The following is a 15,965-nucleotide window of genomic DNA, read 5'->3' on the forward strand; positions in this document are numbered from 1 at the left end:
TGTAATGAATAAATGAAGACATTCAGATAATTATGATTTATCTTTCTCACCTATCTAAATTAAATTTCTTGTCTTCGCTTTAAATTTGTTTTATTTGTTATTATTGATCATTATCATAATAATAGCAATATTACTATTGATGACATGATTGACATGGTCTTGTAAGTAACAAAAATATTAAATTAAGAATTACTTTAAAAACTATTTTAAAAACTGAGTTCTGTTTTCGTTTATGACAATACAATATTTTACATCCTAATCCCAATCCCTAAACAACTAATCTAAATATAATAAATACAGAAAGACTTAAATACAAACTTTGATAAAAAAAATTGCATAAGATTTAGATGATATAATATTTGCAATAAATAATCATTAAATCAACAAAAAAACAAAAGAACATTTTAAGAACTTTTTTACGTAATGATTTACTAGCTCTTTTAAAATTTGATTAAAACTGTAATTTGTAATATATTATTTAGCTTAACAACAGAAAAATGATGTAATAAACAGTAAAATCTTGCGCGAAGAATAGTAACAATATCCATAATAACTAGGAAATCATCTTCCAATGAAAAAATGTACCACTCTTCTAAGGATATTTCATATCTTCCATTGTTGACGATATTGAAATAATTTACAATCGTGTAATTAATATTTGATTGATTTCTACAAATTTATGTTTTAATAATTCAGCAAGAATTAAAAAAAATTGTATTATTTATTAATAATATTCAATATTTAACTTTTACATAACATATTTCATACTTTTTAAATCTTTATTATAATATTATTCTTTTATTTCTATGAATATTTGTTCAGTGATTATATTTTAACTTTTTAAAAATTTTATTAAAATTATTAAAAAAATGCGGAATAAAAACATCAATATAAAAGAAAATTCTGAAAAGTAAACATCATGTATATTTGCAATGTATTATTGCAAAAATTATAATTTAAATTTTTACATTTATAGAAATAAACTGCCTTCAAAGGATACAAATTTTTATTTGTATTAATTATATACAAATATATTGTAATAATGATGAATTGTAAATCTGATTCAAGAAATTTTTCAACACAGAAAGAGTATTTTATCCATTATTTTCAACTTGAGGTTTTTTTCACAAGAAGTGTAAAATATATATATTGATACAGGAACTTAGAATGTTTTTTTGAAAAGATGTTATGTCGCAATTCGAGAAGTATGTTTAACTATAATTAAATAATAATAATTTAACTACAATTAAATAATATTTTAACAGTATCCAACTAATTTATTGCATATTTAATATTCTTGCAACAAGAGGTTTGTTTAATGCATGTGTATTTCAAATATAGTATTTGTTTTAACAATAATTAATTTTATTTAGATTTTTAAGCTATATGCTTATTTTTTTAAATTAAAATATTTAACTTAACGTTTATTTATACTAAAGCTACACTTAATTAAACCTTATTTACTTATGTTTTGTACAAAATTTTATTTAACTTCATTTCTATAAAAAATTTTATTTCTATAGGAATATTCTTGTACACAGACCGAACACGATAGCATGTAGTATAGCATGGAGGACAGCGCGTAAGTCTACCTTGCTAGGGGAGTATTTATTGTCAAGAACAAACCTCTTAACATTCAGAACCGGTGTTAAATTATAGATCCTGTACAGCAGCATGCATACACACAACGGGCACACGTACGAGAGGTAGGCCCGGTTCCGATTTCGAGCCATTGGAAAATGAGTGAAATGTAAAAGACCGAATTATGAAGAGATATACTTAATCCTGAAAATGTGATCGTCAAAAGAGGAGATGATAAACTGTTAATTTCTTTAAAATCTTTATGATTCTCTAAAATTCTTATTTTTTGCGTAAAATTATTATTTAGCACTGCAATAAATGAAGAATTGTGTTACGGATACTAATGTGTCTATTGTATCAATAGCACAAAAGTTTTGATATATAAGTACTAGATGCATAGATTATTCCTTACATCTATGAAGAATTTACTATAAAAAAAATCGATAATGAATTTCATGACGAGCAAGAGAAATACTCGTAATAATGGTAAACATTGCAAATCTAATTTAAGAAATTTTTCAACACAGAAAGAGTATTTTATCCATTATTTTTACCAACTTTTTTTTCACAAGGTATATATTGCAAGAACTTAGAATATTTTCCTAAAAAAATGTTATTTCGCAAATCGAGAAGTATGTTTAATTATAATCAAATAATATTCAAATAATATCCAAATAATTTATTGCACATTTTATACTCTTGTTCAAGGCAGACTTAAATTTCAAATATAGTATTTGCTCTAACGATAATTAATTTTATTTAGATTTCTGAATTATATGTTACTTTTTTAATTGGAACATTTAATTAAGCATTATTTATCTATAATTATATCTATAATTAAGCATTATTTATCTACTAATATTTAATTATGCCTTATTTACTTCTGTTTATACAAAATTTCATTATACTTAAACATTGTTTCTGTTACTTCTTATTGAAATAAATTACATAATTCGAATTTTATAATTCATATATATTATATTACGTGCATTTCTACATAAAAAATTGTAAATTTGTAAATATGATTACGTATTATAAAAATGATTATATTATTTTTTAATTACTATAAAACTATTCATATATTAATTTAAAAATATTGCTTCACAGAAAATATAATTACACAAATTTGCAAGAGTAAATGATTCAAGTCTACCCATAATGAAGATAAGATTAAACTTTTTATGAATCACAATGAACGAAGAACAGAAAAAATATATAGGTATATAGGATTAGATATACATAGAAACAAGAAAGTCTTTTTAATGATTTGTTTTTAAATTGATTCAATATAATGAGATAATAATTTATACAATTTTCAAGTGAATTTTTTTATATTTAATATATACGAAAAATTTTTTAAATAATAATTTCCATTATAGTATATAATATTGTTTTAATAATCAGTTTATACAATATTTTTTTATTTAATTTGAATTTATTATTACTTACGATTAAATTATAAGATGCTGGAAGATACTGCTATTTGACAAATATCCTAATAGAAGAATATTTTCTTTCAGATTTTTCAGGAAGATATTATATTGATGCTATAAAAGGGATACAAAGACAGCCTACAATGAAGATCAGGTATATAGAAATAGATATATAAGAAAATTTTTTTAATGATTTGTTTTTAAAATTGATTTAATGTAGTGTGATAACTTATACAATTTTTAAATGATTTTTTATATATGCGAAAAATTTAAAAAATTGTCATTTTCATTGTTATAGTATAATGTAATATTGTTGTTTCAGTTTATATAATACTTTTTTATTTAATTTGAATTTATTACTATTCATGAAATGAGTAATTAAATTGTAAAATGGAGGAAGATACTTTGTTTGACGAATATTCTCATGGAAGATATTTTCTTTCACGGAAGATATTATATTAGTATAAAAAGGAGACGAAAATGAGTAAAGAAAGCCTACAATGAAGATAAAGTTAAATTTGTTAAAGAACTAGAAAAGACACGGACAATAAGAGCTAACCGCAGAAGACGTAATAAAAATCGCGTAAATAATTTACCTATGAAGTGTGAAATTTCTTTATTCACTAAAACGCGTTACATGTTTGGGTTCATTTTTGAACCTTCTTCAGAAACAACATGAACTAACATATATAAAAACTGTGAATAAAAGTTATTCTGTCATGGTGAGCTCCCCTATCGAGAATTTAAATATTGGAATTAAAACCAAAAAGACTGAAAGAAAAAGGATAAGAAAAAAAGAAAAGAAATTAAAGAATATCGTAAAATAAAATATGAAGAACTAATTTGGCAAATAATTTTAAGATTATAATTAATTATCCAGTAAGGACGCTCACCATGCTCTCAGAGTATTATATCGCAAACATTATTATAAAAATAATTATTATTATAAAAATCAAGAAACCAGTTCTTGATAATGTTGGCCAGTTAATATCAGACACAATGAGTAATTTTTTGTTTTTAGCTAGTAATTTTCCGAGATAACAAATAGAAAAATGTAACATTAAAGCGTTAATTAATTCTAAGAACAAGAATAGCTTGTCTATGATCGGGAAGTAGACCTTGGAAAGTCCCTCCGTCTGTTGAGTCTATGCATCTGTCTCTTAATGAATATCATATCTGAAATCAACTTCTTTTTGCAATAAGACGTCGTCCAATATTGTAACGTTGTCCCAATCGAAATCATGGTCTTCTTATAACCGACGCTCCGATATGACATTACGAGTAGACGTGTTCCATCAAATATAGTAATTCTTATGCTCAGTGATTCTTGATCTTAGCTGTCTACACGTTGGATTATTAAAAATTTTTTATTAAAAAACATATTTAAAAATAAATATCAAAAAAGATAAGGAAAAACCTGCTCTTTAAAGCAATTTAAAGAACTTAATATAACAAAAGATGTAACTTTTAAGATAGCGTTCCGGAAATGTATAAAAATTTTTTAAATAATTTTTTATTATAAGTGTGTAAAATAATGGAAAATTTCGAGAATTTTACTTTTATATTTTTATGAAATGAATATTTATTGATAATCAAATACATATTATTTTTCAATTATAACTTATATAAATATATAACTTATATAAATTAATAATATTAAATATTTAATAACGGATCAAATATGAAAAAACGTGTGATTAAATTTAACAATTGTTTTATAATTAGGAAGTATTAGTTTCGGAAGTGTATATGAGTATACATATACAGAAAATAATGATAAATCTTTCACATAGAGACAGAATCAATTAAACTGAGAAGAAAAGTCTTATACTATTTTATAATTTTCGAAATAGTTAAAAAAATATTAATTGCTAAAAATTGCCAAAAATTAGTCTTTAATAATTTTTTACTCAAATACTCAACTTTATAGAAAAATTGCAAGAGACAAAAATTATTTATTTTCTTTTTACGAATTTTTTAAGAATTTTTTATCAATTTTTTTAGTACTGCGTTTTCTCATTTTTATTATGAAAATACGGTACTAAAAAATTCTGAAAAAATTCTGAAAAAATTCTTAGAGTTCTATGAGAAGAAAATAAATAATTTTTATTTCTTGTAAAAGTTTTTCAGCAGTTTTTCTGTAAAATTGATAGTATTTGAGTAAAAAAATATTAAAGACCAATTTTTAATAATTTTTAGCAATTAATATCTTAACTATTTCGAAAATTACAAAATAGTAGAGGTATTTTTCTTCTCAGTTCAATCCTAATTTACCATTATTTTCTGTACATGTGTACACATATATATATAATTACATATATATATATAAAATTACAAAACTAAATAATTAATTATTAATTATAAAACAATTGCTAAAAATTAATCACATATGTTTTTTTATATTTGATCCGTTATTAAATATTTATAATTATATTGAAAAATAGTACAAATTTGATTATCAGAAAATATTCACTTCATAAAAATATAAAAGTAAAATTCCCGAAATTATCCATTATTCTACATACTTATAAATAAAAATTATTTTCAAAATTTTTATACATTCGAAACGGTATTTTAAAAGTACTACATAAATTTTGCTTTTGTTATATTAAGATAATTTTAAAATTACTTTAAAGAGCAGATTTTTCCATATCTATTTTTAAATATGCTTCTTAACAAAAAATTTAACTTTATCTTCATTGTAGGCTTTTTTATATCATTTTCGTCTCCCTTTTATAATATTAATATAATATCTTCCATGAGAATATTCATCAAACATAGTATTTTCCTCTATCTTGCAATTTAATCATAAGTAATAATAAATTCAAATTAAATAAAAAAATATTGTATAAACTAATTATTGAAACAACAATTATACATTATACTATAATAATGGAAATGACAATTTTTTTAATTTTTCGCATATGTAAAAAATTCAATTAAAAATTGTATAAGTTATCACACTACATTAAATAAATTTTAAAAACAAGTCATTAAAAAAATTTCCTGTTCTTATATATCTATTTCTATATACTTGATTTTCATTGTAGGCTGTCTTTGTATCCCTTTTATAGCATATAATATAATATCTTCCGTGAAAGAAAATATCTTCCATTAGGATATTTGTCAAATAGCAGTATCTTCCAGCATCTTATAATTTAATCGTAAATAATAATAAATTCAAATTAAATAAAAAATATTGTATAAACTGATTATTAAAACAATACTATATGCTATAATGAAAATTAATATTTTAAAAAAATTTTTCGCATATATAAAAAAATTCACTTAAAAATTGTATAAATTATCTCACTATATTGAATCAATTTAAAAATAAATCATTAAAAAGATTTTCCTGTTTCTATGTATATCTAATCCTATATATCTATATATTTTTCTATTCTTCGTTCGTTGTAGTGAATGATGAAAAGTTTAATCTTATCTTCGTTGGCAGACTTGAATCATTTACTCTTCAAAATTTGTGTAATTATATTTCCTGTGAAGCAATATTTTTTAATTAATATATAAATGGTTTTATAGTAATTAAAAAATACGTAATCATATTTACAAATTTACAATTTTTTATGTAGGAATGCACGTAATATAATACGTATGAATTATCAAATTCGAATTATGTAATTTATTTCAATGAGAAGTAATGAAAACGTTTTAAGAACAATGAAATTTTGTACAAACAGAAGTAAATAAGGTAATGTTAATAATTTAATGTTAGTATAAATAAATAACGCTTAATTAAATGTTTCAATTAAAAAAATAAATATATAATAAATATATAATTTAGAAATCTAAATAAAATTAATTATTGTAAGAGCAAATATGCTATATTTGAAATTTAACTCATGTCTTGAACAAGAGTATAAAGTATGCAATAAATTATTTGGATATTATAGTTAAACATACTTCTCGATTTGCGAAATAATATTCCTTTAGGAAAATATTTTAAGTTCCTGCAATATATACTTTACACTTCTTGTGAAAAAAGTTGGTCAAAAATAATGGATAAAATACTCTTTCTTGAAAATTTTCTTGAATTAAATTTGCAATGTTCATCATTATTCCGAATATTTCTCTTGCTTATCATCGTCATGAAGTTCATTATTGATTTTTTTATAGTAAATTCTTCATAAATGTAAGGAATAAATCTATCGATGCATCTAGTGCTTATTATATATCAAAACTTTTATGCTATATACAATAGACACATTATTAGTATTGCATATATTGTCAGTTTATTCGTAACACAATTCTTCATTTACTGTAGCGCTAAATAATAATTTTAAAAAATAAGAATTTTAGAGAATCATAAATAAAATTTTAAAGTAATTAACAGTTTATCCTATCTTCTTTTGACAATCACATCTTTAAGATTAAGAATATTTCTTCATAATTCTTTTTATATTTCACTCATTTTCTGATGGCTCAAAGTCGGAACTGGCCTACCTCTCGTATGCCCGTGACGTGTATGCATGCGGTTGTACAGACATATGAGACTTATAATTTAATGCGGTTCTGAATGGAAGTATTAAGAGATTTGTTCTTGGCAATAGATATTCTTGGTGGTTTGCCAGAAGAGGAGCGCGTAAAAATTTCTTGGATCTGTCAGGGATTGAACTAAAGTTCGATAGTCTCCTAACATGGTAGACTTACGCGCTGTCCTCCACGCTACGCTCGTACTCGGTCTTTCTACAGGAATATTCTTATAGAAACAAGTTAAATGAAATTTTGTACAAAACATAAGTAAATAAGGTTTAATTAAATGTAGCTTTAATATAAGTAAACACTTAAATATTTTAATTAAAAAAAATTAGCATATAGCTTAAAAATCTAAATAAAATTATCGTTAAAGCAAATACTATATTTGAAATGTACATTAAACAAATCTCTTGTTGCAAGAGTATCAAATATGCAATAAATTATTTGGATTATATTGTTTAAATATTATTTAATTATTAGTTAAACATACTTCTCGAATTGCGACATAATATCTCTTCAGAAAAACATTCTAAGTTCCTGTATCAATACATATTTTACTTCTTGTGAAAAAAACCTCAAGTTAAAAATAATGGATAAAATACTCTTCCTGTGTTGAAAAATTGTTTGAATCAGATTTGCAATGTTCATCATTATAAGGATTTCTCTTGCTCATCTTCGGGAAATTCGTTATTGATTTTTTTAGCTAATAAATTCTTCATAGATGTAAAGAATAAACCTATATATGCATCTAGTGCTAATATATCAAAGCTTTTATGCTATTCATACAATAAAGACACGTCATTATTATTGCAGATACAATCAATTCTTTATCTGTAACACAATTCTTCATTTACTGAAGAGCTAAATAATAATTTTTTACAAAAATAAGAATTTTAGAAAATCATAAAGATAGAAATTAACAGTTTACCCTCTCTTCTCTTGACGATCACATCTTCAGGATTAAGTATAGCTCTTTCTAATTCGGTAACAGGTCCTTTTGCAGGAATATTCCTATGAATATCTACTTTAATTCGACGTAGTTCCGAAGTATCAATCTGTGCATTCTGAGGACCTCTAAATAAAGGTACTGTTCCACTTGTAGACTCATCTAATCTAAAGAGAATTTGATAATATGTTAAATTAATTGTAATTATTACTGTTAAAATAACCAGATCCTTTTTTCAGGAAAATAGTTCTATTCTGGATATATCCTTCTAAAAAAATTGTTCTTTTTTTATTCTTCTTTAAAAAAATATTTTTATTTTTCTATTTTCTTAATAAAATGTCTTTTTTACTATTTAAAAAAATAATTAAATAAGAAATATCATTACTATTGTCTGTGTCACTGTTTATGTAATAAATAACTAACAATGGCCAAACAATCTTCAATAAACGATGTAATAACACTGCTCTAATACATGAATGCATTTTTACTATTATGTAAGTAATATTCTCTAAAAATAATTTGTTTTGTTATACTAATTACCTTTTTTAATTCATTGAAATTCTTTCTGGATATATTTTCAAGTCATCTTATTTTAATCAAATACCAATAAATGCTTAGCATAATAATAAAGATACAAGCATATATCATACACTCACTTTTCATGGAGATTATCAGATTTGGAAGCAGTTGATGTAGATCTACCTCTGTATCGAACATATGAGGGAGACTCACTATCACTTTTGGAAGCAGTTGATTTAGATCTACCTCTGTACCGAACATGCAAGGGAGACTCACTATCACTTTTACTTTGACTGTGACGTGACGATTTTTCCTCAGCATATTTTTTTAAAGCTTGTGCACGTTTCCTTTCATATTCTAAAATTTTTTGCTGCTTCAATTTTTCATGTTGTCTCTCTCGCTCTTGCTGGCGTTGCCATTCTCGTCTGCGTCTTTGCTTCTTTTCTTCGGTTCTTGAAAGTAAAACTGTAAAAATATTGTGATCTTCGTTACGTGTTGATCTTGACTCCTCGCTCCGGAAAGTTGTTAATCGCATAGGATTCATTGCTGAAAATATAAAACAAAATAAATTCACTAAAAAATATATTATAAAATATATTAATTAAAAATTAGATTAACAGAAATTCAATATTAATAGCTAATATAGAAAATCATTTTTTATTATTTCTTTTATTGTGATTAATAACAAAACACATTTTGCGATTCAATTTAAAATCATATTATTAAACGTTTTTATATTTATTATATATAGTATAAATTCTTTTAAAAAAGTCAAAAATAATTTGAATGTTTATAACAATTTAAAATATACAATATCGTCTGGGAAAATATTATATTTTATTGTAAGATAATCTTTATTGTAACATTAATGTAACATTAATGAGTTTTCAAAATAAAAGTCCTACTTTTTAAATATATATGAAGTTATATAGAAAATATATTATGGTTTGATGTTTGCATAGTGCTTTGTGAACATATGTAAAAAAATTCCTTTACTTTAGAAGTAAATAATAATAAATTTAAAAATCAGTAGTTGCATTGAAATTTCTTTAGACAAACCTGTATACTTACACTAACAATATATGTACACAAAAATCAATTACTCATATGTCTAATGTAAAAAAATATAACGAAATGATAACATTGTTAATAATTTATATATCATTTATTCTCTTTTCATTTTATCATAGATTTGCCATAAAAGATTTAGCATCTTTTATGGCAAAATTTTAAAATATAATGAAAGCGGCTATAAGCCTAGCTGAATGTTCGTTGCTAACAATTCAAAATTAATTTAAAATTAATGATAAGACAAAACATTTTCGACCCATTTTATCAGGTCATTCTTAATGTGACAAAAATTATAATGTAATATAAATTGTTTTTTTTACAATTCTTTCTTACGCATCATATTGGTCAATCGGTGTTGCAATGCGGCGCTGTTTTAAAAAAACCTGTATATAAATGTTTTCAACATTTGTAGATACTTATATTTGCTTACTATATTTTCTTCTTGATTACTATTGTGCTGATTACATGAATGTAATTTCTATTTCAGTAATAGAGAAAAACGTTACAATTTTGAAGCTGAAATTAATTAAAAGTCTATATGATAATATCAGTATCTAATAAAATAATGTAATACCTGGATATGAAAAGTCCGCAATTACATCATTAATAAAACCTCTTAAAATGGAGCTTTTAAAATTTAGCTGGTATACTTAAATGTCATTTTTGTTGTTGGAATAAGAAAACGTGAGAGCAATTTCGACAAAGGAGAAATGTAATAAGAGGGGACATTATGATGGGAATAATGATTGAACGGAAGATATCCATTGGAAAGTGATTCCGTGTCATTTTGTTTATTTTCTCTGTTTCTTTAAAAAAAATCTCAGATATTAGTCTCTTGTCATATGATGATTCTCTGTCCAATATTTTTCCTTCTTTCTTTTACTTCTTCCTTAAAATCATGGCTTGACATTCGACAATTGGAAATTAGTTACTTTTTAGTGATCTTTTATTTTCTTTTCTATCACTTTTTTTCTGAATTAACAATTTTTGTTTCTCTTTGAGTATTAGGTGTAGTAAAAAGAAATTCATTATTTTTCCATTCAATTTCATACAAAAATAATGGATTTCTTTTTACTACACCTATATTAATGAATACAAAATTCAAACTTATAGTATCATACTGTTATACTTGTGGCATACAATATTTTTTTCCTATAGGATTGCTTGCATGTTGCTATGCTGGAAATTGTACAGTCTGCTGGCTATGTTGCTGGCAATCGATCTACTGGGCTTTCATGATATCAGATATTATTTTTTTGGCATGATTTTTCATTGCGAATTCTTTATTATCCGCGCGAATGTAAACTTAGTATCTAATTTTAAACTTAAATGCCAATGTAAATTCAAATGTTATTGTCAATTTTTTTTGTTAAATGATGTGCTTGTTTATAGGTTTATGTAATATATGGAATGTTAGGTTTCTTTGTTTCTTTGTCAGTGTAATACTTTTTTATAATCTAACTACTGATTGACTTTATAACAGCAATTTTGCTGATACTTTGCCATTTGCTTGTATGTATTACATTTGTATGTATATATTGCAATAAAGAATGAAATGAAATTTTATGTTGGTTCATTGTGAGATTCAAAGTTGTGTTCCATCAATATTGAAGATTTGTAGAGCAACGTAAAATTAGATTTTGCAGTATTGGCAATGAATATTGGAATATAATATATTATTATACAAGAATATTGGATGTTTTCCTGGGAATGTTTTTGAACATTTTTTTTTGAGCTACTTTGTAAGAAAAAAAAACTCACCACTAAAACAGCACGAGCAAATACAAAATAGATTCCGGCCAGAATGTAGCTATGATATAAATCTTCGCATAGCGATTACAGAAAACTTGTTTTGTTCAGCAATAGTTGCCCAATTCCGAAAAATTCACCAATTGAAATCGTAAATTACAAGAGCTGCCCAGGATTCTTCGATCAAATGCAAATTGTTAAGTAATTTTACAGAGTGTTAAGAAGTCCCCAGTCACTCAAATTTTGATAAAAATTTACTCAATAAAAACTATTATTATATACTCTATAAAATGGTAAATGTTAAAAAGAACACAGTCCATTACAAGAAAAAAGTGTTGCTCTGCCCCGAGATATTTTAAGTTAAAGTTGACGACTATGCAGGTTAGGAAATCTGTCACGGTCACGCAACATTGCTTCAAAACAAATTATCGGAGTTCTAACCCATATGGACAGTGGGAGTGTCCACATGAGTTAGAACTCTAATTAAATAATTTGTTTTGAAGCAGTGTTGATGACTGTGATAGATTTCCTAACCTGCATAGTCGTCAACTTTAACTTAAAATATTTTGGTTCGCGGGGCAGAGCGACACTTTTTTTTTATAGATTTTTCATTTTCATAAGAAAACGCATCAATTGAGTAAATTTTTATCAAAATTTGAATGGACCATGGTCTTCTTAACATTTACCATATTATGAAGTATATAATAGTAGTTAAGATAAAAGATTAATATATTTTGTTAGAATTCTCACGTAACAACTCACAAGTCCTTATACTCTAATTCCGATAATGACCAAACTAATCAAGGCTAACATGGCTATACCCTATAGCCTAGTTTACATAAGTAGGCTAAAGCGGGGAACACAGACTCTTGCATAACGCATAACATGTAATGTATTCGAAAATGTATCAATCAAAGTCTTCCTTCCTTTCCATTAAATAAAGTCTGATTGATTGAATTTTTTATGCTTTATGTGTTATGTACGAGTGTGTGCTTCTCGCTTTACGGAATCGCGCTACTGGTTACAGAAAGGTTGCAACCCCTTTGGTTTGTTTTCTGTTCCTACATTAGACTGTTCTAGAATTCTCTTTTTCGCATTAAACAAATATCAAACGTATATCTATCTCATTTTAAGTTCCAAAAGTGTATATAGTTCAGCCACAAAAAATAGATCTCTTTTTTTCGGAATGCAGCTTGCTCATCGAGCGATTGATTCTTATTTATGAATTCACAAATAAGAACCAATCGTTCGGTGAGTAAGCTGCATTCCAAAACCAATCGAAAAAAAAAGTTGCAACCTTTTTGTGACCGACTGTAGTGGGTATAGTAGGTGTAGTGGATATAATAAACCTAAAATCGTCAAAAATTAACCAATTAGCACCTTCGCACAAATGCTTCTGATTCGCTCAAATAATGACTGCGTTTAGAGAAAAGCTTTGCTATAAAAGTCTTCAATACGATTGATTCTTGTTTTTGGTTCCGTACAGATCTAAACGTATAAATCAATCATATTGAAGAATTTTATAGGTTTCAAAGCTGCTTTCTCTGCTGAACGCAACCATTGTCTCAACAAAATGGCGGCTAATCAATTGCGGCCACACAAAACAACAACAAATTTTCCTCCATGCCAGTGTATTTACGTGGAAGTTCATATCATGATGGGCTTCGATCTCGTGATTGATCAGATTTCGAGTTCCTTGAAACGCTGCCATTTGCGGATATTTTCGGTGTATAGTGAATCTGTGAAATGGTGTGAGCAACTATTTCATGATGTAGAAAGCTCGATGCAAAATTGAACTATCAACTGTCAACCATGATGGAATTGCTTTCCGGCCAGTACCTGGCAATGGCGTTCTTCCGCTCTTATGTCTTAACTCTTACTAGAAGAACTGTAGTTGTAATTGAATTGTGAAATGTGAGTCGTAATCGTAGGTCATAACGCACAATGTTTTGTCATGCATCTTCTACAATAGAGTCGCAGATCATAAGCCGTAAGAAATTGGCCAATCACACTTAAGCGTAAGAAGAATAATTGACTAGGATTGGTTAAGTTTTCTAATAAAGTGACCTAATCTTACGATTTACTGTTTATGATTCTATTAGAAAAGGCCCACATCTACAACTACGATTTACGTTCCATGACTTAGTTAGGGACATCCGCACAGAAACTGTGTATTCCACAATACATAATTTCTGATAGGTTGAAATTCTTATTCTCTGTTCTCTATTCCCTGTTCCTTTTATTGTGCGAAGTCCCTTACGATCGTTTTGTCCTTGAGCCCGTATCAGATTACCGCTGCAAGCCGATCCCACTGTCGACTCTAACTGCCCCCTAATAATAGACCAATCACATAAGACTGATTCAATATGAGCCTGATATGGGCTTTAATCCTAATTACGTATAGTAAGAAATTATGACCCATTCAGAACGCGCTTACATCGAGTGCGCTAACATGCTATAGTTTACATTACGCATACTATAGAATTTTAGAGATAAAAGCGCGTTCTGCACAGGTCTATGTGTAATAGAGTCAAGCCTCTAAAATTATATTAGTTGCAAGTCGATTTCAAGTTTATTTCCAATATGAAGTGTTGATTTCAAAATGCAAGCTTCAGATTGGCTTAATATGTGTGTGTGTGTGTGTGTGTGTGTGTGTGTGTGTGTGTGTGTGTGTGTAGTAAGAAATCAACTTAATCATTGAACTAAATTATATTCAATTTTTTTCTCATTCAACAGCGATTGGTCAATTCCTTATAACTTGAGGACTTCTACATTTATGGTATGTACCATCCGAGTAAGGTTTGCACTAACCTTGAAGTAATGATGTTTCGTGCTCTCCTATTAGTAGAACGTGTAATATCAACCTATAGCGAAGCATTTTCTAACTCAAGTTGATACAAACCCGATCGGGCCGAAAACATTATCAGATAACGTTAGATCTTCTCAGGTTATCTTCTTCCACGGCCATATCTAAATATATATAAACATGGAATGATAACTGCTGAGCTATGCATAATGGCGGCAAAAAAATGGAGGGATATATTTTGTCAACCAATCACGAAGGATTTATTTATAAATATAACACCATACACTTCGAAATAGTAAACACAGCATATTAGATTTTCATAAAATGAATCCTCTATAATTCACTGTCCGCTCCCCACTACTTTTAAGCTACTGCGCATAGCTGCGAATAGCTCACCTTCTATAATTCCACCATGATATAAATGATGGTGAAAAGAAAAAAGTTGAGGTATTTCCAGTAGCTTAAAAGTAATGGGGAGCGAACAGTGAATCAGTCTAAAAGTAGTGGGGAACAGACAACCAATCATGAGGGAGGCCATTTTATGAAAATTCAATATATTCACTGTTCTTTGGCGGCATCTTTTTGACACATTCGTGCAATCTCATTTCTGTTTAATAATAATGTTAAAGTTTGTAATATTTTTAATAGTAATCATCTGTGAACATTTGAAATCTGTGCGTAAAAAAGGTAATTTCTCGTAAAAAAAGGTCCTCTGTAATTGGTTGACAAGTCATCCACTACCCTTTGCTGTCATTATGGCTCACATTGTTTCCTTCCACTATATAAACGATATTGCAAAAACTTTCTATGCTTCCTAATATTTCGTTCCTGCTGTATTATAAAGATGGATATTTTTAAATAAAAAATGAATAAATTTGAATCTATTGAAATCTCCTATATGTAACATCTCAAGTTTATTTACAGAATGCATAGTAGGTACTAATTATAAATTCCTGCATGAAATAGAATAGGGAATTTTTGGATATAACATGAATCTAGATATAGTGAACGCTAAAGTAACATTATCCTTTTCTTAAGTAATTGTTAAAAAGAAGATATCTGACTTAGCGTTCACCGGATGAACGATATTGCAAAAACTCCCTAATATGTATACCTATATACAATATACTTCCATAATAATATTCCATATTATATAGAAAATTTTATATATAAATTATATATGCTTTATAGTATTATATATTACTTTACATTATTATTATTATATTATTTATATTTCGTAACTTAATGTGAAATTACACAAAACCACAGCTCTGTTTGTGTTGCTGCACCTTTTGCATCTTCATTTTCTCTCTCCCCCCTCCCTCTCTCTCTCTCTCTCTACGACGCTACAATATATTATTTATCT

The 15,965-nt window shown here is 26.5% G+C and overlaps 1 protein-coding gene across 1 annotated transcript in view; it reads right to left on the reverse strand.

Annotated features, from left to right (window-relative positions):
• LOC105620727 (serine/threonine-protein kinase fray2) overlaps window positions 1-9,517 on the reverse strand; it is a 12,677-nt gene extending 3,160 nt beyond the window's left edge. Inside the window, exons 1-3 of the mRNA XM_012202218.1 lie at window positions 9,220-9,517; window positions 9,111-9,156; window positions 8,437-8,621 (exon numbers count right to left, since the gene is read on the reverse strand). Coding sequence (XP_012057608.1) covers window positions 8,437-8,621; window positions 9,111-9,156; window positions 9,220-9,517 — 529 coding nt within the window. The remainder of the gene's footprint in view (window positions 1-8,436; window positions 8,622-9,110; window positions 9,157-9,219) is intronic.
• Window positions 9,518-15,965: the final 6,448 nt, after the last annotated feature.

Source organism: Atta cephalotes (genome assembly GCF_000143395.1).
Source record: "Atta cephalotes unplaced genomic scaffold scaffold00028, whole genome shotgun sequence".
NCBI classification, from domain to species: Eukaryota; Metazoa; Arthropoda; class Insecta; order Hymenoptera; family Formicidae; genus Atta; species Atta cephalotes.